Here is a 27,279-nt window from a genome sequence, read left to right as displayed (position 1 = left end):
GGTCTTTTTCTTATATAGGCTCCTATTACCCCCACCCCCTGTCCCGATTTTTCACATTTGCTGTCTGGTCACCCTATCACCAGTCCCCCTTCAAGCTCCTTGTCCAAATCTACCACCCTCTGTTATTTCCTGTCCCTCCCATCAGACGAGTACTGCTCTTGTCACTTCTGTATTAGAACCAGGCAACTTTCTCCTTCATGCTGCCTGGGCACCAGTAGGGGGAGCATTGAGTGCACAGAAGAGAATCTCTCTGTTCCTGTATCACAGCAGCCTTAACAGTCAGGAGCAGCAATTACAGAAGTCCTGCTGAACCCTGAGCTGGAGCATGCTCAATATTGCTGGAATCTTTGGACAATTTAGTTACCAAACTCTAACAAGTCTCTACTAAGTAAGTTTAAATTAAGATTTTGCAAAGATTTATAACTTGGCTACATGTAGCAATTTTTCCATAGAAACAGCAAGAGCCATGCTGCTATGTTGGCCTGGTTATTGGGGTGTAGGACAGTATAAGTTTAACTTGACAAGAGTCTGTCAAGAAAAACAAACAGAGAGGAAAAGAATAGCTCAAGATAATATTCAGCTCTATCTAGAACTTTTCATCAGTAGATTTCAAAGTACTTTATAAAGGTCAGTATCATTATCCCTGTTTTACAAATGGGGAAAGTTGAGGCACAGAGCAGTGACATGGCTTGCCCAAAGTTACCCACAGGCTAGTAGCAGAGCCAAGAAGAGAATCCTGCTCTATACATGAGGCAACATTGCCTTTACTTAGTCACTCCTCAGCAAACACTTGAGGGCTGTTAAGGGACAATGCCAGAACCACTGGCTCCGAGGACTCTGGCTTGATTGCCAGCTGAGCCTAACATTACTGGTTTTGACCAGAAGGGTCAAAGTCTAGAAATGCAGGAGAATAAAAAGCCTATAATAGGGCTTAAAAGGGCCACTCTTCAGGAGAGGGTTCTTCAGGAGAGCTAGAACTGAGACAAAGGAACCACTTTGAAGAAGTTAGACCTGCCTAGGTTACCTCAGGCAATTCATAGATTCATAGATTCTAGGACTGGAAGGGACCTCGAGAGGTCATCGAGTCCAGTCCCCTGCCCGCATGGCAGGACCAAATACTGCCTAGACCATCCCTAATAGACATTTATCTAACCTACTCTTAAATATCTCCAGAGACGGAGATTCCACAACCTCCCTAGGCAATTTGTTCCAGTGTTTAACCACCCTGACAGTTAGGAACTTTTTCCTAATGTCCAATCTAGACCTCCCTTGCTGCAGTTTAAACCCATTGTTTCTGGTTCTATCCTTAGAGGCTAAGGTGAACAAGTTCTCTCCCTCCTCCTTATGACACCCTTTTATATACCTGAAAACTGCTATCATGTCCCCTCTCAGTCTTCTCTTTTCCAAACTAAACAAACCCAATTCTTTCAGCCTTCCTTCATAGGTCATGTTCTCAAGACCTTTAATCATTCTTGTTGCTCTTCTTTGGACCCTTTCCAGTTTCTCCACATCTTTTTTAAAATGCGGCGCCCAGAACTGGACACAATACTCCAGCTGAGGCCTAACCAGAGCAGAGTAGAGCGGAAGAATGACTTCTCGTGTCTTGCTCACAACACACCTGTTAATGCATCCCAGAATCATGTTTGCTTTTTTTGCAACAGCATCACACTGTTGACTCATATTTAGCTTGTGGTCCACTATAACCCCTAGATCCCTTTCTGCCGTACTCCTTCCTAGACAGTCTTTTCCCATTCTGTATGTGTGAAATTGATTTTTCCTTCCTAAGTGGAGCACTTTGCATTTGTCTTTGTTAAACTTCATCCTGTTTAACTCAGACCATTTCTCCAATTTGTCCAGATCATTTTGAATTATGACCCTGTCCTCCAAAGTAGTTGCAATCCCTCCCAGTTTGGTATCATCCGCAAACTTAATAAGCGTACTTTCTATGCCAATATCTAAGTCGTTGATGAAGATATTGAACAGAGCCGGTCCCAAAACAGACCCCTGCGGTACCCCACTCGTTACGCCTTTCCAGCAGGATTGGGAACCATTAATAACAACTCTCTGAGTACGATTATCCAGCCAGTTATGCACCCACCTTATAGTAGCCCCATCTAATTTGTATTTGCCTAGTTTATCGATAAGAATATCATGCGAGACCGTATCAAATGCCTTACTAAAGTCTAGGTATACCACATCCACCGCTTCACCCTTATCCACAAGGCTCGTTATCCTATCAAAGAAAGCTATCAGATTGGTAAGCTATCAATAGTAAGCCTTTAAGTTAGGTAGATTTGCATGTAGACTTTTTACTATTTTAAAATTCTTTTCTCTAAAAGGTTTGTTCCTTCAACAAAATAAATACATTTTTTGCTTTAAGAAAGGTGTTTCATCACTGTATATCACTGGTCACAGACTCCGAAAGGGAAGAGCTGTAGGCTGAACTAAGTTGGACCTGCAGGGGAAGAACAGTACAGTACACAGGGTTCTAAAACCCAAGGCCTGGTCTAGGAATAGAAGAATTGTGAAATTCCACTCCCAGAAGGCATGAGGCCTGGCATGTCTGAAGGTGTACATAGAGATACTACAAAGGGGCCAGGGAAGCAGCTAGCCCTATAACTATGACAAGCATAATTACTATGGAAGTTCTTCAAGCCTTCTTTCTTCATTAAGACTTTGTACAATGTTATGTAGCAACATATACTTCACAAATCAGGAATGCTGTCTTTGAAAAAAGTAATTTTTGAAAAAGCTTTTGTGATGAAGAGACAAGGCAGGTGAGGTAATATTTTTGATTGGACCAACTTCTGTTGGTGAGAGAGACAAGCTTTCAAACTCTGTGTAAACTCAAAAGCTTGTCTCTCTCACCAACAGAAGTTGGTCCAATCAAAAATATTGCCTCACCCCCCTTGACTCACTAATATCCTGGGACCAACATGGGTACAACATTGGATACAAATTTTGTGATGAAGGGAGAATTTCACGACACAATTTGCGTGTATTTTACATTAATTTTAATGATGAAAGATAAAACAGTCTAGAGCCAAAGAGGTTGGTTACAAGACTTCTCACTGCAGAGGAACATACTGAATGCCAACAGCATCAAGAGAAATATAATGGCCCTTCTTTTAGAAATATATACCAAATCCTAACTCAAAAACAAAATATGTAATTTAATATATTTTAATAAGGTTTTTTTTATTGAATTCTTTCAATTCCATGTTCTATTTACAGGAAACATTTTTCTTAACATCTTCCTGTGCTAAAAATATATATTTAAATCTCATAAAAATGAATCGTTCTAACAAAGTTTTATTAGAGGAAGTTTTAAATATTACTTTCAATTAGTTATTAAGAATACATCTGAACCTCTATACAACAAATTAGAGAAAAGCCAAACTTTAGAGATTTCTTTGAAGTCTTTTTAAATAAGAATTAAAGATCCTCCTTCTTCACAGTTATCCTGTTCAATTTAGTTTTTCCAGATTCTTTTTGCTTTTCTACCTTCCTGTTAAACCTTTCCCTAAAACGCTTTTCTTCTTTTGCCCTTTCCCTTTTCTTTTCTTCTTCAGTCTGTTTTATGTTCATTTTCTCTTCAGGGTCCTGAAGAAATAATGAAAAGGTCAGTTCACAGTAAATGTCATTTTGGGTCCAATTCTGCCAGCCCTCTGTGTACTGAATTTACATTGAAGTCAATAGGAGGGAGTTTGCCAATAGAGGAATTGCAAGGGCCTTTATTTTTAATGGGCATCTAAACTTCCTTACAGAACATCTTTCCAAACTACACACATAGATTATACTTTAGCAGCAAATGTTTGTTTAACTATTGGTTGTTTTCTTAAAATGGAAGATCTGCTACAAGAATACAGGGGGCCAGATTCTGTCCCTGGCCCCTATAGAGCCCTCAGCAGCAAAAGGGGCTTCAACAGCCAGAAGGAAAACTGTCCCCAGGGTAGAAGTTGCATAGGGCTGACATGCTCTATGCTGCCCCCATCATGCTGGAAGTAGGAATAAACTTGTGGAGGACAGGAGGAGGAGTGGCTGTAGTGTTCAGCATTATGGCTTTTCTGGGCTGCAGAGCAACCCATTTGCAGCCATAGGGAGGCTGTTGTAAGGCTGCGCTGGCCACAGGAGGCAGCAGAATCAGGACATTTATTCCAGAAAGAACAAACCCTAAATTATTAGTAACTTAGGGCTAAAGTCTGACCTCAGTACAACCCTATAAACGTCAGTGGGATTGCAGGAGTGTACATGAATAATCTAATTATTATTATTGTAATTACTGAATCATAGATTACGTGCCTGGCACTATTCTAGAAAAAAAATATCAAAGTAAGTTCCTTGGGGCTTTAAGCAACCTTTGTGGTCTCTTGACCCTAGGCTGCTCCAAGGGCCAGAGAGGCTCCTAGCAACAACCTGTTGGAGCTACTTTATTGCCGCAGTGCAGTCTTGATTATTTGCAGCAGTATGTGCTCTGTAACCCTTTCCCCAGCATACTCACTTCACCAGGGCTTCTGAGGGGGTCCACGGAAGGCAACCTTATGGCTAGGGTGACCAGATTTCCCGTTTTTAAGGGACAGTCCCATTTTTGGGGACTTTTTCTTATATAGGCGCCTATTACCTCCTACCCCCGTCCCGTTTTTTCACAGTTGCTATCTGGTAACCCCATTTATGGCTATCTTCCACAGTGTCTGAAGCAGGGGAATCCTTGCCTTGACTAGATACAGAGATTTTAGGACCCCTTTGTACTATTCCAGCCCTTTTACCTGCAAAAAGGGGCCAGAATGGGCGGGGTGCAGTGGGGTGGTGAAGAGCTCATCCATTACCTTTGTTTCACCCCAGGTGTCGTCTCCAAAGTCTTCTGCATATTGTTCATCATCTGTGATCAAGAAGTTATCAAAAATTGTTCCAGCTCTCACCTGCAATGGAAAACAAAAATCACATTTTATTTATGTTCCCTGTTCATAATTTTAATCTCATTCCTTTTTATTGGTTGTTACTTAATCAGGATGATATTACTGAATATTTTCTTGTACTCAGGGCCCTATGTATTCCTCAAAGTCGCTGCAGAATTTGCTAAGGAATTCACTCTTGTTGCAGAACTAGGCTCCAGAATCCAAGGCCTTGTCTTCAGTTGTTTAAACAAAATTTGTTGGTTTAGACCACAATTCTAGTTAGGGCTGTCAGGCGATTAAAAAAAAATTATTAATAGTGACTAATCACGCTGTGAAACAATAGAATACCATTTATTTTAAATATTTTTGGATATTTACTACATTTTCAAATATATTAATTTCAATTACAACACAGAATACAAAATGTACAGTACTAACTTTATATTTATTTTTGATTACAAATATTTGCACTGTAAAAAAACAAAAAAATTGTATTTTTCAATTCACCTCAGACAAGTACTGTAGTACAATCTCTTGTTCATGAAAGTTGAACTTACAAATGTTAAATTATGTACAAAAAAAACTACATTCAAAAATAAGACAATGTAAAACTTTAGAGCCTACAAGTCCATTCAGTCCTAATTCTTGGTCAGCCAATCACTCAGACAAACAAGGGTGGTTACAATTTGCAGGAGATAATGTTGCCTGCTTCTTGTTTATGTCACCTGAAAGTGAGAACAGGCATTCACATGGCACTGTTGTAGCTGGCATTGCAAGATATTTACATGCCAGATGTGCTAAAGACTCATATGTCCCTTCATGCTTCAACCACCATTCCAGAGGACATGCTTCCATGCTGATGATGGGTTCTGCTTGATAACGATCCAAAGCAGTTGGACTGATTCTGTCTTGCTGTGAGGTGGTGGGGCTAGGGGCTTCTGCCCTATGGGGAAGGGTGTCTCAGGGCTTCAGACCTGTGGGAGACACCTGCTGGGGCTCAGGACTTCAGCAGGAGCAGGGCAGAAGCCCCAAGACCCCACTCCCCACAGGGCTGAAGCCCCTAGGCCCACCACCCCACTGCAGGGCAGAATCCCTGAGTCCCGGCAGACATGTCTGGTTCTCGAATTTCTGAAGATTATCGTATGCAACTTAGCGGGTCAATAAGTTTGGCCACCCCTGTTATATTTAAAAAAATGGAGCTCTTGAAAAAAAGATTGAACTATTTTAAACAAACATTCTGATTTATTTTACCACTACCTATAAAAAATATACAGGTTTAAAAGTCATTTGTGACCAACTCTGCTCCCAGGCTAAAACCAAGTTATAAATCCTCAAAATTATTTTGAATACAAAACTTAATAAAACTTTTGCTTTGTGAATGTGTAAGCACATGCACATACTTCATAACAGCATTTATAAAATTATAAATTGAGTAGAACTGTTTATGTCCCTCAATTGTTAGTACATCTGGAGATAATTATGATTCAAACAAATGGCTAAAAATACCTATTGAAATGAGGGTATGTTAAAAACATCAGCATGATCCAACTCCCAACTAAGTAGATGATGTGTATATGCAAGGGCAGAACACATTGTTGCATAGTTAAGGACAGGAAGCTTTTTAATTTCCAGTTTCTGTAATAATAAAAACAACTGACCTGCCAAAGATCTAGTCCAATTATGCTAATGTTCTCATAGCTATAGATATTGAAGTCTGGTGAGTAGTTTGGGTTTTCAATCTGTGGACACGGCCAAACTCCTTTATAATTTGGGTTATCAATCTTCCTTGGTTTCCATTCACCCTGTAACAAACCACATGTTCTGAACACTGTCACCAAAAGAATAGTCAACTTGAACAGGTTATACATAAATAGAATGATTTATACTCTGTATAGTGGATTCTTGATCATAGGAGGTTGCCATTCTCCGTTTGTTGCATTATCCCAATCTTCAGGTTTTTCAGCACTAGTATCCAGAATGTATTCAGGTTCATCCCAATCCTTTAAAAATATCCAGAAGATAAAGGAAGTAAAATTATCTGGGCTTTATATTCCTACTATGAGGCAAGATGCCATATTGTTTCCCCAAACAATTCAGCTGTGAAAGATTTTTTATCATATAATTTTAATAGAATAAACAGATGATCTCCTTTTCAGGAAAAGGAAACCCTCACATACTGGCCAATTCAGTAGATATAAAGGTGCTCTTTGCATAATCTGGACAAAAATGGAAAACTAGAAAATATTAAAATGTATATTTAGAACCTTGATTTATGGTTAAAGCTTGGGGTGGTCTAGTGTAGTGTTAGGCAATGCCAAATCAGAGAGTTGGGTTCAATCTCTTGTCCTGGTCATTTGTGTCCTGAATTGTTAGAAGTTGGGCTTCCTGGAGGGGGCTTTTGATTAAATCCTAACCTCATTATGCATGTTTACCCAATCTGAACCTTTGAAGATTGCTCATATAAACAGGCTAACAGAGGGTTAATTGTTTTGGGCTGTAATTAACATGATAAGGCAACTCACTGTAGGTCTAATCCAAAACACATTAAAGTCAATCTGATCCTCTCCTCATATAAGCAACCCTCATCATCTGGTCATGTAATTTTTAAAATGACAAGAAAATTTCAGTTACTAACATAGTGTATATATCTGAGAAATGGATTGGGCACTTTCTGTTAGCCTTGATAACAGGCCAACTTTGGTACAGAGATGTGCAGCAGTGGAGCCGGGTATCTCCTAGTTTAGGGTCCTTGCAAAGCACTTCTGAGTTAAATAATCATATTTCCATGACATGCAGCTGCTATGCACAGAGAACACCTTAGCCCAGAGAAGTTTCTCCAGGTTCAATTTCACTGTGTACTGGAAGTAGCTCTACCTGATGATATGAACAGTAGTAACAAATCTGGGTTCAATTATAATGAAATAATCCGATATTTCTGACATTTATGTACTTCCTCAAAAATACAGGACAGAGGAATATTCAGGAAAAAGAAACCACCTCAGGCTTGACATCATTTGGATCATCAATTTGGGGTACATCATCCCAATCCTTGGGTTTCTTTGCTGTAGGATCATTTATTTTCCTTGGTGGCAAGAAATTCCAATCATCTTCTAAGTTGCCTGATTCAATGATTTCATTATCAATTTTTACTTCATAAGTCTGATCTGGTCTTAAAATTAGTGTATATAAATGAGTGAATCCATCAACCTATAAATTTTAAAGAAAGGAAGTTAAATGGCAGCAGAAAACATTTAGAAGTACCACTAAAACATGTAGCTTTTAGAACCAGTATTGCATCAGAATCACATTACAGCAGAAAATCCATCATAAACAGGCTCAAACAAGAAAAACTCCCAAGGACTTTTATATTGGCTAAACATGAAAAGATATTTATACAAAAAGCAATCTAATTTGCCAGAAATCTTGTACGTTTCCCCTGCTATTTTTGAATATATGTGTTTGAATAAGAGCTTTCTCCCTTTATAGCCATTTTCTCATGCTTAGACCTGCAGTAAAGACAATACTTTGTGAATGGCATCTTAAATCTTGCCTTTGAAATGACTGTTGTCATAAATTTGGCATTATAATTTGTTTGCAGGATTATGCAAGATAAAAAAGTTTAATTAAAAATCTTTGTTAAAGTCAGAAATATATCTGATCATTTGAAAAAGCAGCAAGAGAAAAAAGTAACTGAGTCTACATTCTAAATGTGAAACATCTGAACTTTTTCCCCCTTTGTGAAAGTCTCTGTCTTGACTCTAAACTAAAATGGCATGAAGGGGAAGGAGGGAAAGCTTTGAACTGTTATTGGCTTACTCTTCTGTGTGGCAGTCAGAGCAGGATTGATGGAGTCCAGAGTAAGCACTGTCTATCCCGGCTTGGCCATAGGAAGCGTTATAATATAGAGAGCATAAGGTGGATAGTGATGGAAAGGGTATATAAAACAAAAAACAACCACAGTCCAAAAATACCTTCCTAATTTATATCCCAGACAAAAACAAAGATGGGTTAAGGTTGAAAGTACATATCAGTAACTTATGGGTGAAAAACATTACAGGGATGTTGTAACTATACCAAAAGCAGGGCTGGCTCCAGGCACCAGCGCAGGAAGCAGGGGCTTGGGGCGGCCAATGGAAAGGGGCGGCACGTCCGGGTCTTCAGTGGCAATTCGGTGGCGGATCCCTCAGTCCGCCTCGGAGGGAAGGACTGGCCGCCAAAGAATGAAGCGGCGCGGTAGAGCAGCCGCCGAAGTGCCGCCGATCACGGCTTTTTTCCCCCCCCCCCTTTCTCTTCGCCGCTTGGGGGGTCAAAAAACCTGGAGCCGGCCCTGACCAAAAGAAAGCATTACAAATCCAGGAAATTCAGTTAAGGAATTTATATTAGAAATTCAAACATGTTAAACTAAGAAATGCACAATATAAGGTTCTAAAGCAGAGGTGGGCACACTACGGCCCGTGGCCCACATCTGGCCTGCGGGACTGTCCTGCCCGGCCCCCAAGCTCCTGGCTCAGGAGGCTAGCCCCCGGCCCCTCCCCTGCTGTTCTTCCTCCCCTGCTGTTCCCCCTCCCCCGCAGCCTCAGCTCACCCCGCCGCCGCCGGGGGCAATGCTCTGGGCGGCGGGGCTGTGAGCTCCTGAGGCAGCACAGCTGCAGAGCCAGGCCTGACCTGGTGCTCTGTGCTGCGTGGTGGCGGTGGCGGCTGTAGTGCCACCAGTGCTCCAGGCAGCACCGTAAAGGGGCAGGGGGGGTGGATAGGGGTCGGAATGGTCGGGGGGGGGAAACAGGGAGTTTAATGGGGGCAGGGGTCCTGAGGGGGCAGTCAGGAAGGAGAGGGGGGTTGGATGGAGCGGTAGGGGGCAGTCAGGGGACAGGGAGAAGGGGTGGTTGGATGGGGCAGGGGTTCCAGGGGGGCCGTCAGGAATGAGAGGAGGGGTTGGATGGGGCGATGGGAGTCCGGGGGTGGTCAGGGGACAGGGAGCGGGGTGTGTGTGTGTGGATGGGGCAGGGTCCCGGGGGGAATGTCAGGGAACAGGGAGGTTTGGAGTCCGGGGGAGGTGGGGGGCAGATAGGAGGTGGGGGCCGGACCATGACCCCCTCCCCTAACCGGCCCTCCATACAATTTACAAAACCCAATGCAGCCTTCAGGCCAAAAAGTTTGCACACCCCTGTTCTAAAGCAACCTGAAGTCTGCTCTGTAGTGATGCTATGTGTTAACCATACAACAAGAGTAAATCATTTAAAAAAAATTTTTTTTAAAGACTTTAGATTTTTTTTCCATATAAAAGTCCTACTGTACCCCTTTCAGGAGTCTGATTTGTCCTGCATACCCCAAGTTTCACCTCACTTAAAAGCTACAGGGGGCCTGCGAAGCTAAGATACATGCTTCAGCCTCCACTGGGGCTTGTGCCGAAGAATATAATTTAGCTTTGCAGGGCTGCCTGTGGCATTGCCCTGCTTGCCACCCCCCAATGCCAGCCCTGCACTTGCAACCCCCCTAAACCCATCCTATGACCCCCCTGGGGGGGTCGCAATCCCCCAGGTTGCAAAACATTGATCTAGATGAGCTGATGTACCCCCTGGAAGACCTCTGTGTACATGCACCCCGGTTGAGAACCACTGATATAAGTGATGTAAGCTTGAAGGAGCATATTTTTCAAACAAAAAATAAGGTTGAATCCCTGCTTTAAATGCAAAATGGAACTCAAACTTAACTATTGAGTTGTAACTAGTGCCTCCATAATGTGTTTAATATGACAGATCTTTAAATTATTATTAACTTTAAAGAAGCACTCTCACTAATCTAAATGCAACTATTAGGTGAATTTTAACATGAAATTCCTGAAATTAGTTAAGTCTTTAAAACTTTTATATTCTAGCATTTACCTTGCATCTGATTCGTTTCTTCATTGGATGAGGCTTACTCTTGTAATTTAAAATAACATGGACTTTCTTTGTTTCAGATCCACAAATATCTGGTCCTACAAAAAATTTCACACTGTCTATTCTTAACTTCTTTATACATATACAGTTTGCTTATATCATGTCTTTCTCCTCCTGCCGCCTCCCCCCCCTTTTTTTTTTTACTGCCAATAGACAGCCCTCAATTCCACATGCCACTTGATGGATTCCCATTTTTGCTTGCATTGCTTCTCTTCCCATCTCTAGACCTGCTTCAAAATTATATTCTGATTTTACTAACCAAACATTGTTTTAGGGCTTGAGTCTCCTGCAGTCCTAATACAGGCAAAAATCATATAGAAATCCACTGCCAACTGCAGTTACCCTTAGCCTATATCATATGACATATTGATAGAACTATCTGTGTGCCAGACTGGCTATTCAACGGATAAGTCTTTGGACTAAAGTTTCCTTTGAGATACACATGTCCAATTCCCAGTGACTTAATGGTAGTTACATGTGAATATATGAGGGCAAATTTTGGACCATCATTGGGATTATCAAAAGCCCTATGACTGAAATAATCTTACTGGACCTTTGGCTTAATTCTAAAAACACTCTAAACACTTTCATTTGTGTCCCTTAATCAATTAAGAAGGTTAAATCATTTCTAATTTCAATTTGTATTTTGCCAATTTGTGCTTAAAAATATCTGAACCACAGAGATGCTGAATTGTTGACCAGTCACAGGATTTTTATCTTATTAGGGAAGTCTTGTATTAAATCTTTTGCTGTACCAGTTCTAGATCTGTCTTTGAAGAACTGTGCAGCTATTGTGACAATATTTTAGCAATGCACATGTAACTAAACTCACCAAACATTATGTAATACTGTGAATCTCCACTCATATTTTTCTGATCCAAGTTTGAGGAAAAGATCTTAATATATCCACCACCACAATCTATCTTCTGCTCATGTTTTACTGTGTACTGAATGACCAGAGATTTTCCTTTATTGCTAAATGGTTTAAATCGTGATGAAATGGCATAAAATTTAGAATTTTCGCTAGTTTGTAGACCTATAAAGACATTAATATTTGCATATGGTAACACAATACTTATGTTTTGTTTTCATCTGCTATTATTAAAATCATTAATTTTAATTATATTAGAATAAGAATGCAGGACATCTCTGTAAAGGCAAATAAATTAATATTGATTCAAAAATCTATCAACTGGATGGATGCAAAAACTCATGGTTCAGCTTTCTTCATTTAAATTGAAAGTAGGGGACAAATTCTCCTGTCATTTACACTGTTATAAATTCAAAGTAACTCTGTGGCACTAAACTGACTTTGGCTTTACAAATGTGTAATCAAGAGTAGAATTTAGCCTTATTTTCCTCACCAAACTAATGCTAGATGTATTAAAATCAGCCAATTTTAAACATTGACAAAACATCACATGCAAAAAAAATGACTTAACCAGACAGTTTTAAATTAAATCACAAAAACCAGTTAGCACCTAATATATGTGAATTAATAATTTGTGTAAAAAACAAACAGCAAAACATGTTTTTAATTTGTATCATAAGTGATCCATAAACATGAGGAAATCTTTGAGGAGGTCAACAAACAGGGGCGAAAGGTGATCCAGTGGATATAGTGTACTTGGACTTTCAGAAAGCCTTTGACAAGGTCCCTCCCTCACCAAAGGCTCTTAAGCAAACTAAGTAGTCATGAGATAAGAGGGAAGATTCTCTCGTGGATCAGTACTGGTTAAAATATAAAAAATAAAGGGTAGGAAAAACAGTTTCACATTGAAAAGTGGTAAATAGCAGGGTTCCCCAAAGATCTGAACTGGGACCAGTGCTGTTCAATGTATTCATAAGTGATCTGGAGAAAGGGACAAACAGTGAGGTGGCAAAATTTGCAGATGATACAAAATGGCTAAAGAGAGTTAGGTCCAAAGCTGACTGTGAAGAATTACAGAGGATTCTCACAAAACTGGTTGACTAGGCCACAAAATGGCAGATGAAATTCAATGTTGATAAATGGAAAGTAATGCACATGGGGAAAAAATAATCCTAACTATATAGTACATACAAAATGACGGGGTCTAAATTAGCTGTTACTACTGAAGAAAGAGATCATGGAGTCATTGTGGATTGTTTGCTGACATCTACTCAACATGCAGCGGCCGTCAAAAAAGCTAACAGAATATTAGGAACCATTAGAAAAGAGATAGATATAAGAAAGAAAATATCGTAACACCACTATATAAATCCATGGCATGCTCAATCTTGAATACTATGTGTGCAGTTCTGGTCACCCAATCTCAAAAAAGATATATTAGAATTGGAAGAAGTACAAGAATAGCAACAAAAATGCCTCTGGGTATGGAACAGCTTCCATATGAGGAGAGATTAAAAAGACTGGGACTCTTCAGTTTAGAAAAGAGATGACAAAGGAGAGATGTGATAGAGGTCTATAAAGTCATGAATAGTAAGGAAAAAGTGAATAAAGAAGTGTTATTTACCCCTTCACATAACACAAGAACCAGGGATCACCCTATTAAATTAATAGGCAACAAACAAGGAAGTACTGTTTCACACAATGCACAGTCAACCTGTGGAACTCATTGTCAGTGGATGTTGTGAAGGCCAAAACTATAACTGGGTTCAAAAAAGAATTAGATAAATTCATGGAGGATAGGTACATTAATGGCAATTAGCCAAGATGTCAGGGATCCAACCCCATACTTTTGGTGTTCCTAAACCTGTGACTGCCAGACAGGGGATGTATCATTCAGTAAATTGTCCTGTTCATTCCCTCTGAAGCATGTGGCACCGGCCACTGTCAGAAAACAGGATATTGGGCTAGACGGACCCTTGTTCTGACCCAATATAGCCATTCTTATATTTTCCTTCTATGGTACCTATCTTAGATGTTTCTGTCATTCTAGTATGTAAGCACTTTATGGATTTCATGTAAGCCTTATAATGTCTTATATGAAACTCCTCAGTTTTATTTATGAAATCTCTAAATGTGTGAGAATGCATGTGGGTTTATATTACTTATTATTTTTATTTATTTATATTACCAGAGGACCTATGAACCCTAGTCATGGACCAGGACCCCATTGTGCTAGGTGCTGTAAAAACACAGAGCAAAAAAGATGGTCCATGCCCCCAAAAGCTTACTATCTAAATATAAGAGGAGAGACAACAGATGGATACAAACAGAGGAATACAAGGAAACGAGACAATATTGGTCAGCATGATAGGCAGTGGTATCAGCACACCAGCAGCCTAATCACTGTCAAGTTTTTTGTAGGCATCACAGTAAAGGAGAGTTTTGAGGAGGGTTTTTAATGTGGATAATAAGGTGGCTTTGCAGATGTTTATACAAGCACCTCCCAAGAGTGAGGGGGCGCATGGGAGAAAACACAAACGTGCTTATTTAAACATTTAACAAGTGGGCAATGGAGGCTGGCATCATGGGCCAATCAGAAGTGAGAGTCAACAGCTTGATAGTGAATGAGATGATAGGTAGAGCGGATACAGAATATGCAGGACCTGGAAAGTCAAAACAAGCAACTTATATTTGATGTGACTGAGATGGGGAGCCAGTGGAGGGACGTGAAGAGATGGTTGACATGGTCAAAACAATGGGGTAATAACATTATCTTTATTGCAACTTTCTGAATGGATATGAGCAGGGCAACACTGCATTTGTTAAGGAAGTTGCCGTAATCAAGACGCAAGATGAGAGCTTAGACAAAAGTTTTAGCTGTGTGGATGTATTTTAGCTATATTATGCAGAAAAAAATCAGTAAGATTTAGCTTGGATGTGAAGACCTACAGAGAGATCCATACAGAAGATGACCTCCAGGTTAGGGGCTTGAGTGAGCGACAGACAGGATGCTGTCACCATCCACAGTGGTCAAGAAAGGAGGTAGAAGGAATGGCTTGGATGAAAGATTAGGAGCTTTGCTTTAGCCATATTGAGCTTGAGCCGATATCTAGACATCGACAAGGAGACGTCAGAGAAACAGATTGATATTTTAGTCTGTACAGGAGATAAAGATGGAGTAGAGAAGTAGATCTGAGAGTCACCAGATGTAGTTGAATTTATGTTTGCAGATAAGATTACTAAAAGATAAGATGTAAAGGGAGAAGTGAAAGAGATCAAGGGCAGAGCCCTGTGGAACCCCCGCATAAAGCTGGAAGGTGAATGAGGAGGATCATCTGAAGGACACAATGAAGAAAGAGATTAGAGAGGTAGAAAGAGAACCAGGAGAAGACAGAGTCATGGAAGCCATAAGAGGACAACATTTCAAGAAGACCATGTCAATTATTAACAATGTATGTAGTTCTAATAACACATTTTAAATGAAATGCACAAACCTTTATCTCTGACTGCATCTCCATAAAACTTCCCAGCTGTTAGTCTAAATTTCCCATAATCGGATTTATATTGAGAATTCATCCATCTGTCTTGCCATTTAACTGTTAAATATTAAATATTAGTAATCTGATACCAATAGAAAAATTTAGGCTACTAAATGAATTAAAATGACACAGACAAGGACTTTTTCAAATTTTAAAAATCTTTTTGAAACATACTGTTATATACAAAAACTCCTCAGAAGTTTGAAAATTAAATCTGTTCCCTTACTCATTATTACCTTTTGTTATTATAGAGTAAATGAATCATAGAATTATAGGGCTGGAAGGGACCTCAAGAGGTCATCTAATCCAGTCCCCTGCACTCATGGCAGAAGAGTAATGGACTGTTCACACTCACTTTTTAAAAAAAAAAAAGCATTTATTTCAGGGGAAGAAAGGTGAAACTACTTATAAAGAATTGAGTGAAATTTTGAAAGCAAAAAAAGTGGGGGCAAATTCTGATAGGCCCCCACTATCAAGGGGTAAAAGTGTCTTCAGCAACTTCTCAAAGGGCCAGAAGTGACAGATCTGGTCTCCCAGTGAAGTGAATCTGAACTGAACACAGCAGAACACCGTGAGGTGTATTTAAGACAGGAGGCTGCTTAATATGGTGGTGTGGGACACAAGTTTGCTGCCTCTAATCTGGAGCCAGTACATCCTGTGCAATAACCCCTTCCGTGTGCTGAGAAGGGCTGAACTGAGTTATCTATTTATCCAGGACCTCTCCCAGAGTCCCAGACTCTTCCCACATCCCCTAGGAATCACTCCTTTGTAAAAACATCTCCCCAACCTGGGGTTCTCTGTTCACTCAGCAGGAAACTCAGCAGCCAACTCTCATGGCCTTAGAAATTCCCCACCCTGGACATCCCCTTTAATTAGGGTTGACAGGTGTCCTGTTTTTGACTGGAACACCCAGTCGAAAGGGGATCCTGGCAGCTCTCGTCAGCACTGCTGACTGGGCCGTTAAAAGTCCAGTCAGCAGTGCAAAGGCAGGCTCCCTCCCTGCCCTGGCCCCACAGAGTTCCCGGAAGTGGAAGGCATGTTCCTGCGGCCCCTAGCTGCAGGGGCGATCAGGGAAGCTCTGTGCACTGCCCTCATCCAGAGTGCTGGCTCCGCACCTCCCATTGGCTTGGAATCACGGCCAATGGGAGCTGCAGGGGTGGCACCTGAGGGCACGGGCAGCACGCACCATGCAGAGCCTCCTGCTCGTCCCGTGCCTAGGAGTCAGACGTGCCATCCGCTTCCAGGGGCAGCACGGACCCAGGGCAGGCAGAGAGCCTGCCTTAGCCCCGCTGACCAGGAGCCACCTGAGGTAAGCACTGCCCGGCTGGAGCCCGAACCTCAGCCCCCAGCCCACTCCCGCACTCCAAACCCCTTGGCCCCAGCAGAGCCCCTTCCTGCCCCTCAAACCCTTAATCCCTGGCCCCAAACCAGAGCCCACCCCTCCCCAGCCAGATCCCCCACCCTCTCCTGCACCCCAACTCTCTGCCCCAGTATGAAGCCCCCTCATGCACTGAACCCCTCATTTCTGGCCCCACACTGGAGCCCTCTCCCACACACCAACCTCCTGCCCAGCCCAGTGAAAGTGAGTGAGGGTTGGGAAGAGCAAGTGAGGGAGGGGGCGTAGACGGGGGGGGGGGCTCACAGGTGAGGCAGGGCAGAGGTGTTCAGTTTTGTGTGATTAGAAAATTGGCAACCCTACCCTTAATCTCACTCGGAAACGCCCTTTCCCCACAGGACTCACATACCACAGTGACCTGGGGGCATCAACGGGCACTTCCCCAGTGACCCCACACAGGTTCATCGCCACCTATCTACCCAACCTCTTGGTCACGCTCCCCTCTCCTGACAGGGCTCTCCCCAGTCCCTCTCCGATCTCCTCCCTCCTCGTCACCTCCATCCATAAACTGCTCCCGGAAATACACGACGGCGCGGGCGGCGCTGAGCGCTGCCCAGAAAAGCAGGGCGAGGGCCAAGGGCCCCATTTCTGGACCGATCCCGCTTCCCCCGGCAGGGAAGCAGTCTTCACCCGCGCAGCCCGGGAACAACTGTAACCGAACCAAACGCCGTCGCCAGCTCATCTGCCGGCGCCTGTCTGCCTGCCTGCCCGCCCTCGAGCCTCACGACGGAGTCACAGTTGATTGGTCCTTGCCCTCGCGCTTCACGCCAATGCAGGCGCTAATTGGTCCAAATCCTCGTCAACTCAGGGGCTGTTTGGTTCGTATTCTCGCGCCTCATGCTGGAGAGGGCTCTGATTGGTTTAGAGCCGTGAAGGCGCGCGGGCGGACTATCAGGCGCCTCCTGCCGGTCCGGCCCGCCCACTCCAGGACGTAATGTGTGCTGGGACTTGTAGTCTGTGCTGGCCCACACGCCTTAGCCCCGGAGAGACGGCTTTGTGATTGGTTCTCGTTGGGCGATGAAAGGTCGTTGCTAAGGAAGAGGCGCCAGTGGGCGGGTTGGCCGCTCAGGGCCAATCAGGGGTCGGTATACCGGTGAGTTGGGGTTGCTGGGATGCCGAAGAAATAAGGGAAAGACTCGAGTCCGGCGCTGTGTCGCTGGCCGGGCCGCTGAGGGGCGCGGAGCCCACCCCGTCCTCTCTAGGCAGGGACTCAGCCCGGGGAGCCGGGAGACTCGGTGCCGCCTCCGGCAGCCTGGCCACCTTCTCTAGATGCAGCCCGTTCCCCGCCGCCCCGAGGGAAGGTCCCGACGGCGGCGCGGGGCCCGGGGCAGCAGCCGCCGCGATGCGGAGGGAAGCGCTGCGCTCACTCGACCTCAGCTCTCGGGCAGGACGGGTTCCTGCGGGCGGACGGCAGGTGAGATCCGGGCTCCAGTCACGGGCTTTGCTGTAGGGTGACCAGACAGCAAGTGTGAAAAATCGGGACGGGGTGGGGGGTAATTGGCACCTATATAAGAAAAAGCCCCAAATATCAGGACTGTCCCTATAAAATCGGGACATCTGGTCACCCTACTTTGCTGCGGCATCGGCCCCAGTGCTGGGTGGCCTGTGTGGTATGCAGGGGAGGGACTGAGCGCTCGGTCGCTGTCACTTCAGTCTTGCTAGTGCCTATTATTTGTAGGGACCTGTTGCTCTAGGTAGTGTCCTAGGTCCACATAGTAAGAGACCAGTCCCTGCCGTGAAAAGATTCCAGTTGAAATAGAGAAGACAGGCACAGGGTAGAGGAAGAAAAGACTGGTATCCCCATTTTACCCATGGAGAATGGGAGCAGAGAAAGATGAAATGTCTGGCCTAAGGTCATGCAGGAAATCAGCCGTAGATCTCCCATGGTCCAGTAATGCTGTGAAGAAGTGAGGTTCTTAACCACGAAAGCTTATGCTCCCAATACTTCTGTTAGTCTTAAAGGTGCCACAGGACCCTCTGTTACTTTTTACAGATTCAGACTAACATGGCTACCCCTCTGATACCATCTTCCTTTTGTAATTCTTCCACAGGGACACATGGATTCTCTCCATAAAAAAATCACTAGTGCCCCTACTGACTCTTACAGTGACCTTTCTATAGGCAACACAGAAATGGGAGAAACTGACAAAAACAAAGACCTTAAAAGGGAGAGCCTCCTGGAAACTCAGTTTAGCCACATCAGATTCCTAAAGAAAAAGCAGCATGCACAAAGAAACCAGCTAAACCAGAATACTAGTGCCATGCAGGAGGGGAACAAGCATGTTGCAAAAAAAAATCTGGATACAGCCTCAAAGGTGAGGTCAAGCGCCATTCTGAGAAAGCTAGCACAGATAGAAAGCAAGATCATGACCCGAAAGGTACAGATGGATTTTTCTGATACTGAGTTGGACCTGAAGATTTCGGATGAAAATAACGTATCTGCGAGATCCAGTCTGGAGGAGAGTGCAAGAGGTACCAGGTATCTGAAGAAAAATGACACAGTCAAGGAAAATGTAACATTGAGTAAAGTCCATTTCAAGGGGAAAAGTAGCTGCCAGACAACAAAAAACAAAGTGCCAATTAGAAAACAACTTAGTCTAGATAGTGATGAAGAGGAAATGAGACAATTACTAGGGAGCTCTTTGGAGTTTTCCAGTGAAAATGAGAACCAGAAGGATGTCACCAATTTTTCTAAACCTGACGGAAAGGTAACAACTTTACTGAGTTAAACATTGTTATTTACATTTAATGAAATTACACTTTAAAATGGCAGATCACTTTATAGAAAATTAACACACTGTAACAACTTAATTTCTAGTATTTGTAATCTACTTTTATAAGATGAGAGCTAATATTAATTGACATACTTATTCTATGTAGCATTCTGAATGCTTGATTATTCATTATTATCAATATAGTGTATTTTTACTTTTAGTAAAAGTAAAAATGTAATAAACCTTTTAGTCAAGGTTGAAAATAGGTAAAGTAATGACATAAATCTCTTTTCCAAGTTATTCATGAAGTCCAAGATGAAGAGTCCACCAAGAACATCTTTTCCACCCAAAAAAATGACGTCTTCGACAAATCTATTTAATGCTCCTTCGCTACTTAGCAAAAGTTCTCAGAAAAGAACCTCTGATACAATTCATCCACAAACTCCCTCTCCACCAAGTAGAAATTTGCCAAGACTAACTAGTATGTCTTTTCAATCACCAACTTCAATAAAAGACAGCATTGCAGAGACCGCTTCACCTAGAACAAACCACATCAAACAAAGTCAGGTGGCCTTGTCTGAAAGGAGTGAAATCAAGTCTTTGGATGAGTTGTTTTCAAAAGCAGCAGATACAGAAGATGCAACCAGTGAAAGTTCCAATGGTGAGTTTTTCCAAGTTCATTTTACATTTATGCTTATGTTCTGAACAGACTTGATGTAATCCATGGACACTAAAACTAAATTAGAGCTTATCATATTCAACAAACTTATCCCACAGAACTCTAGATCCTGTCAAAGGGATTGAAATTTGCTCTGAGCAATGTTTTTCTAATGTAACATAAACCTTTTTTCCCCCTTCATTTTTGATTGGCTGAAGGAAGCAAGGTCCTACACTCAATCTGATGGCATTTCTCTCTTTGTCTGTAACGTGATACCTTTTGAATACTGCATCTGATCAGTTCAGAATTTCAGAGAATGTTCTAGGCACCAATGGGCAGAAATCCTATTGATTTTGGTGAAAATGGAAAACTATAGGTGGGAAATGGGGGACACATGTTGTCCCTTTCATCTGGTTAGGAGACCCAGCAGCTTCAACCACCTCTGTAATTGTCTATAGATCAAAGAACCAGTTGATGGCAGCCATTGATATCTTCCAGCATAACAATATTCCCCATCTCAGCTCTGCCCAGTCTCCTAGTTCTCTTTTAAAAATTGACATCCTAGATGACTTATCTCCCAACAGAAAGAAAAGAAATAAGAATGATAGGGAACAATGGGGTTGCACCCAGAGCCCCTGGCATGGGTGGGGGGAATGAGGAACCCTGGCACCAGGATGAATGGGGATGCACACAGAGACCTTGGCAGGTGAGGAAATGGGGGACAGTGGTATGGGGAGGGGGATGTGGGAGGCACACAGAGAGGAATAGGGGGCCTGGGTAGAAGGGGAAAATAAGGGGCCCACAGAGACCCTGGCATTGGATGGGGAAAGAATGGGAGACAGGAATGAGGGAACACACAGAGCCTCTGGCATAGTAGGAAAGAGCACACCGCATCCCTGGCATGAGAGAGAGAGGTTTGCAGAGTGTCCTTGAAACAGAGGGGAATGAGAGAGAGATATGGGAAGCTTGTAGGGGGAATGGAGGAATGCAAGAAGTCCCTGGTGTGTGCAACAACCTGTGTCTATAGAAGAAATCAAGTACGTGACCTCTAGCTTAATGAACAAGTGAGGAAAGCTTGGTTATAACCACGTTAAAATAGATCATAGCTCACAGACGCGCCTGTGGAAACCAATGGAATCTAGCTTAAGCCTTATCTGCACTGCAGAATTAAACTGTTACTGAGCACAATTGTCAGTGACTGGTAAAGATGCAAGTCTAGACAAGCACAGTTTACAGTGCTGAACGCAGTTTGTCCATGTCTACATTTGCAGCTTCATGCTTAGCTCTGGTTTGGCTCAAATAATTGCTGACAATTGCATTTAAGAAATCAGGATTATGGTTCAAGCTGCACCATCACTATGGACTGAAGTCATAACAGTGACTTACCTTGAACTTTGTTTCAGTGATATATTACTGATGGTAATACTGTAAAATTTATATTGCCTTTCATTTGAGGCTATGCAGGCACTTTACAAGCAGAAGTTATGTCTTGCAAATTCATTGCCCCATGCAGCAAAAGGGTATTATCATCTCCAGGTTAAATGGAGGAAAATAAGACACAATGAGGTTGTGACTTGTCCATACTCTTACAACAATTACAAGGTAGAGCTAAGAATAGAACCTAGGAATTCTGAGATCTAGTCCCCTGATCTAAACATCAGACCACAGTACCATTCTGACCAATCTTATGGAACTTTTAAAAATAGCTTTTATATACCATCACTAGACATTAAACAAGAGAATCTGCATGTATTATGAATCCAGTTGATTTCACTTTAATCCGTGCTTGGATTTTCTCTTAAAAAAATCCTCCAATTCAAGAAAATTGTATAATTAGAAAAGACCTTAATAGGTAGGGCATGGAGGGTCTGAAGTAAACACCACTTAAAACTTTCTTGGTCTATATAAGTGAATATTTAAATCAGGAAAACAGTATTGAATGTATCACCTTTCCTCCTTTAAAGGGATATGTAAGGTAACTTTCCTGCTTTGATACCAGGTGACCATTTGTCATTCAATTGCAGACTTCAGATTAAATATTTTGAGCATTGATGATTTGGATCCAAATGTTTCTGGTGATAGAGAAGCATTAAAACAAATGGTAAGTAGTAAATCCTCATGTTATCTAGGAGAAATTGTATTAATGTGTTAAATGAAGATGGATGTTTTGAAGGGAACAGCTTCCATTTTACCTTCTAATAATCTGTGTAGACCTATTATATAGAAAGCAAATTGACCAGATGTACACTGTCTGAGATTATATTCACTAGGTTTTAAATGTCCTTTAGCAGATTACACATTATCTGTTAGTTATGCTTACCTTTCTTGGTAATATTTCAAGGGAACGTTACTCATTTCCTATTAAGAAAACTTAAGTCTAGTCAAAGGATGCAGCAACCAATAAGTCTAATATTTTATAAGTGATCTGTACTGTAGTACAACATTGTACAAATATAACCGAAACACTTTCCAACTTGTATTGCTGAGACCCCACTCATGGAATTTTTTTTAACAGGAGACAGACATTCAAATAGCTAAAAAATCAAACAAGGACTCAGAACCAAATGTGTTTCCTGTGAATAATGACCAAACCTCCCTTAAAATGGTGAGTGTTTTAACTAGTACTAATGCTGCTTCTGACAATAATATGGAAGGGGAAATCGTGACTGAAGCTGAAATCTCTGAATTTTTAAGTGGAATTTCTACAGACTGTCTTAGCGTTAGACAAGTGTTTCCTGGACCTGAGGAGAGCACTGTTAATTCAGAATATTCTGAAGATTTTGAAAAATCTCTGTCTTTACCAGAATCTGAGACTACAGACAGACGATCCTTGTCTGAAATGTCAGTGGGGCATTCTAACAGCTCTGTGTATTCCAGAAAAGACCTTTCTCCCTCACTCTCATCAGCTCAGTCTAAGAAAAAATGGCATGAGACAGTAAGCAGAGTAACTCTCAAAGAGATGGCTGTGCAGACAACTGATTCTCCATTCACCTATCACTGGTCAAAGAGTAAGTTCACAGTGATTTAAAGTTTTGGGGTTTCTAGGATTCAAGTGCTAATCCTAAATGGAATCTATTAATAGAGTTTAGACAACTAAGTCCAGAAGGGACAATTGTGATCATATAGTCTGAGCTGTGGTATAACATAGGACATAGAATTTCCCCAAAATAATTCCTAGAGCAGATCATTTAGAAAAACATCCCATCTTGATTTAAACATTGCCAGTGATGGAGAATCTACCAAAACCTCTGGTAAATTGTTCCAATGGTTATGTACTCTCACTGTTAAAAATTTATGCCTTATTTCCAGTTTGAATTTGCCTAGCTATAGTTCTTAGTTCAGGTACTATATCCTGAATTAATCAAAAAGATCCTTTTTAATCTGCCACAATATTCATTCAGCCATCTGTATAAAAGATACTACCATTACCAGATAGTACAGCTCGTCACCTCCAACTGTTGTTGCTAAAGGGCAGCAGAGGGATGGGACTGACTTCCTTGAGAGACACTGGAACCTACACAGGCCTTAGTAAGACAGTGGGGGTTGGAATAATACCTAGATGATGTTCTCAAATGGGATTTTTAACAACTGAGGTATGAAATAAACATGTTGCTAAAGCGACCCTACCAATGTAGACCCTTGACACTGCATTTATTTCCTAGTGAAAAGCCAGGCTCCTGATTTTTTACTGCTTCTGTAGGTAGCGGTTTCCAACCCATGACTGTCCTCTTCTTTAAAAGTAAAAAAGCACCAGTGGCTTTTGCCATTTAGGCCCTGAACTAAAGGCTTCTAGGTCTGATTCTCCTAATATTCACTGTCTAGCTCTGAAGTTATGCATAAACTAGACCAGGGGTCAGCAACCTATGGCATGCGTGCCAAAGACGGCACGAGAGCCGATTTTTAATGGCACGCTGGAGCCTGCCGGGACTCCAGCGTGCCATTAAAAATCCTGCCCAGCCCGGCCCGCTCTCCTCTGCCCTCTGCTCCCCCTGCGGGGGCAGGGAGCAGAAGCATAGCCATGCGCACGGGGTGGGCAAATGACCCCACTCTCCCGGCACGGCAAGCCGCGGGGTCTGCACTCCTGGGCTGGAGCGCAGCAAGCTGCTGGCCCCTCCCGCGCCTTCTCCCCTCCCCTGGAGCTCTGCCGCCACGCGCACAGCGCTCTGGGGGTAGGGGCTGCGTGCTCCCACGGGGCAGTGTTTGGCTCCGTGGGGAGGGAAAGACGCTCACCCGGAGCCCTGCCGCCGTGCGCGCAGAGCTCTGGGGGCCGAGGCTGTGCGCTCCTGTGGGGCAGCTTATTAGGCTCTGTGTGGAGCCTCATGGTAAGAGGTCCAGGGCTGGGGGGGTTGGATAAGGGGTGGGCGTGGGGGCAGTCAGGGGACAGGGTCGGTTGGATGGGGGGGGTCTCTGGAGGGGGCAGTCAGGGAACGGGGGGGTTGGATGGGGCATGGGAGTCCTGGAGTCTGTCAGGGGGCAGGGGGTGGATAGGGGTCAGGGCAGTCTGGGGACAGGGAGCAAGGAGGGTCCTGGGGGGGCAGTTAGGGTGGGGGGTCTCTGGAGGGGGTGGTCAGGGGACAAGGAGCTGGGGGGGTGGGAGTTCTTAGGGGGGCAGTCACCCAGCCCTCTCTCCTGAGCCCTGCCCCCCCCACACACACACCCTGCCCTCTGCCCTGAGCCCCGCACACACCCCAGACCCCTGCCCTGAGCCCTGTACCTCCCTCATACACACCCAGCCCTCTGCTTGACCCCCTTCATTCCACCCCCACAACCCTGACTCTGGCACCCCCACACATCCCCAGCCCCCCCATGCACCTGCCCCATCCCCACCCAGAGCACCAAACGGGAGCTCCTGCACCCACCCACCCCACATTCCCATCTGCACCCCTCGCATCAAATGGGAGCTGCCCAGGTAAGTGCCCCACACCCGAACCTCCTGCCCCAACCCTGAGCCCCCTCCCTCACTTTAGCTCCTGGCCTGATCCGTCACCCCCAGCCCTGTGCTCAGTGCACTGCCACCCTCAGCTCAGTGCAGAGAGAGGAAGAGAATGGCCAGAACCAGGGAGAAGGTAGGTACCCACTGTAGGTGGGGAGGGCCGGGCCCCCAGATTGGCAGCGGGCTAAGTGGATCCGGCAGCCAGGATCCCAGCTGGCAGGAGCCAGCGGATGGAACCCCTGAGCGGCAGTGAGCTGAGCCACTCAGTCCACTGCCGGTCTGGGGTCCTGGCCACCGGCCCCACCCAGCCTGCTGCTGGTCTTGGGTTCTGGCTGCCGGCCCTTGCCAGCCGGGGTCCTGGCCGCAGGCCTCGCTCAACCCGCTGCCGGCCTAGGTGAACAGAATCCCCAACCAGCAGCGGGCTGAGCAGGCCGGTGGCGTAAGATCAACATTTTAATTTCATTTTAAATGAAGCTTCTTAAACATTTTGAAAACCTTGTTTATTTTACAATACAACATTAGTTTAGTTATATAATATATAGACTTATAGAGAGAGACCTTCTAAAAAACATTAAAATGTATTACCGGCACGTGAAACCTTAAATTAGAGTTAATAAATTAAGACTCGGCACACCGCTTCTGAAAGGTTGCCGACCCCTGAACTAGACTTTCTGGGGAGAGTGTGTTGGTAAATTTTTACTATTTTTTACATGTTTAGCATTGGTGTCACCACCTATTGCTTTCCTCTCCCATTCATATCTTTCATTATGGAGGGAGCTATTCAGAAAGATCTTACCTCAGAGTACAGATATTTGCCATTTAAGGAATTAAAGAATCAACCCAATAAACCCCTACTGTTGCTTGAAGAAAGATTCTGGGCCAGTTTTGCAATTAGCAGCTATAGTTTTACCCCTAACAAAATTAGTTGGTTTGGATGGCCATTAGGAAGTGTTGTACCAGATGAATGGGAAGGCATGTAGCAAAGCTCGATGGTGGGACAAGTTCTTCAATTGCCACTTGTTTCCCCTTGCTACATGTTTCTGATGCCTACTTGAACAGGTAGTCTAGCTGGGGTCAAGGAGGAACCTGCCCGAGAATGGTCGAGAGTAGCTAGGGCTCTTCAGGAGGCATGAGAAGACAGAACTAGGCAGGTACATCTGAAAACAACTATTCTGCACTGAGGTGCTTGAGCACTTCCCTATGCTATTCCTAGGGTTAGAAGCTTTCTATAAAATAGTGATTTCCCACACCATGGCAAATAATGGGGTGATATCTCAAATAAGCGGCATAACATGACCAGTGGTCTTCAGCATCTATGTTAACTGGTACAGGTCTCTGGTTAAAGCTGTGCACAAATTCTACACATACTTCTGAAAAGGAGAATGCTGCATACTTCTAGTTCTGAAATACTTTATCAGAAACATTAATACTAAGATTCTGTCCTATACATAGAGGATGGCCCAGCAATCGTTGGCCCAGCTGTAAGATGCAGTTATATTGATCCAGTACCTATTGCCAGTCATGTCACCATGGATGCCCTGGAAGGTATTGTAAAAGCAAGAAGCTAATACTCATTCTGTTATCTTTGTACTGTACTTGTTCAGGATTCACTGTTTGCAGTTCACATTACAACACTCAAAGCACTTGTTCTCTTCCCTCCTGCTTGTAGCCCTAACAGCATATAGTCCTGCAGTGTTTGCTCTGAATGACATGTTAAAACAGCACTTGATACTGACCCAGCAGTTCGTGGAGACAATCCACCATCTTCATTTATCGCTTGTGGAGTCATTGGAGAATGAGTCATTTCAATATCACACACTGGCAGAAGCAAAGGAGGTAAGGAGCGTTGTCTAGAGCAGCAGTTCTCAATATGGGGAGGGAGGGTCTGAGGCCCCCTGGGGGCTGTGAGCAGGTTTCATGGGGTTGGCCAAAATAAATCAGAGAACAGGGCTGGCAGAGTTACTGTTGCCCAAGGCAGAAAGCTGAAGCCCAAGTAACATAGTAGCTTCATGAGGCCCCCTGTGGTGTGGGGTCTGGGAAATTGCCCTGCTTGCTAACACCAGCCCTGGCTTTTAATCTACTGGATATGCAGAAAAACAGTTGTTGGACAGGTGAGGGGTGGAGTTTTTAATAGCATGGTGGGGGAAGAAAGAAAGAAAAGGTTAAGAACGCCAGTCTGGAACAGAAGACAGTTCATATCTTCTATAGACTGGGTCTAGACAAGAGCATAATGTTTATGGAAGAGCTTCTCCCTTTTCCCCTGCAACAGTGTGTAACAAAGAAATAACTGTTTCCTGTACCATTTTCCCCATTAGATTAACAAGTAGAGTTTAC

The 27,279-nt window shown here is 43.4% G+C and overlaps 2 protein-coding genes across 2 annotated transcripts in view; one reads left to right on the top strand and one right to left on the bottom strand.

Moving 5' to 3' along the window:
- Window positions 1-3,315: 3,315 nt before the first annotated feature.
- CALR3 (calreticulin 3) lies at window positions 3,316-17,322 on the bottom strand. Its single transcript, XM_054013344.1, has 9 exons — window positions 17,136-17,322; window positions 15,200-15,301; window positions 11,667-11,870; window positions 10,778-10,872; window positions 7,893-8,102; window positions 6,782-6,895; window positions 6,554-6,697; window positions 4,827-4,919; window positions 3,316-3,603 (listed from the first exon to the last, which is right to left on the bottom strand). The coding sequence occupies exons 1-9, from the start codon at window positions 17,320-17,322 to the stop codon at window positions 3,436-3,438; spliced, it is 1,317 nt and encodes a 438-aa protein (XP_053869319.1). The 3' UTR covers window positions 3,316-3,435.
- A 451-nt stretch (window positions 17,323-17,773) lies between these two features.
- The window catches only part of C24H19orf44 (chromosome 24 C19orf44 homolog), a 12,057-nt gene continuing 2,551 nt past the window's right edge, over window positions 17,774-27,279 (top strand). The window contains exons 1-7 of the mRNA XM_054013343.1: window positions 17,774-18,054; window positions 18,692-19,348; window positions 19,652-20,015; window positions 22,037-22,113; window positions 22,528-23,020; window positions 26,398-26,490; window positions 26,615-26,781. Of these exons, the coding sequence (XP_053869318.1) occupies window positions 17,983-18,054; window positions 18,692-19,348; window positions 19,652-20,015; window positions 22,037-22,113; window positions 22,528-23,020; window positions 26,398-26,490; window positions 26,615-26,781 (1,923 nt within the window). The 5' untranslated portion in view covers window positions 17,774-17,982. The remainder of the gene's footprint in view (window positions 18,055-18,691; window positions 19,349-19,651; window positions 20,016-22,036; window positions 22,114-22,527; window positions 23,021-26,397; window positions 26,491-26,614; window positions 26,782-27,279) is intronic.

Source organism: Malaclemys terrapin, chromosome 24 (assembly GCF_027887155.1).
Source record: "Malaclemys terrapin pileata isolate rMalTer1 chromosome 24, rMalTer1.hap1, whole genome shotgun sequence".
In the NCBI taxonomy this organism is placed as follows: Eukaryota; Metazoa; Chordata; order Testudines; family Emydidae; genus Malaclemys; species Malaclemys terrapin.
Note: the sequence above shows the minus strand (reverse complement) of the source record. Positions and strands in the feature narration are given on the sequence as shown.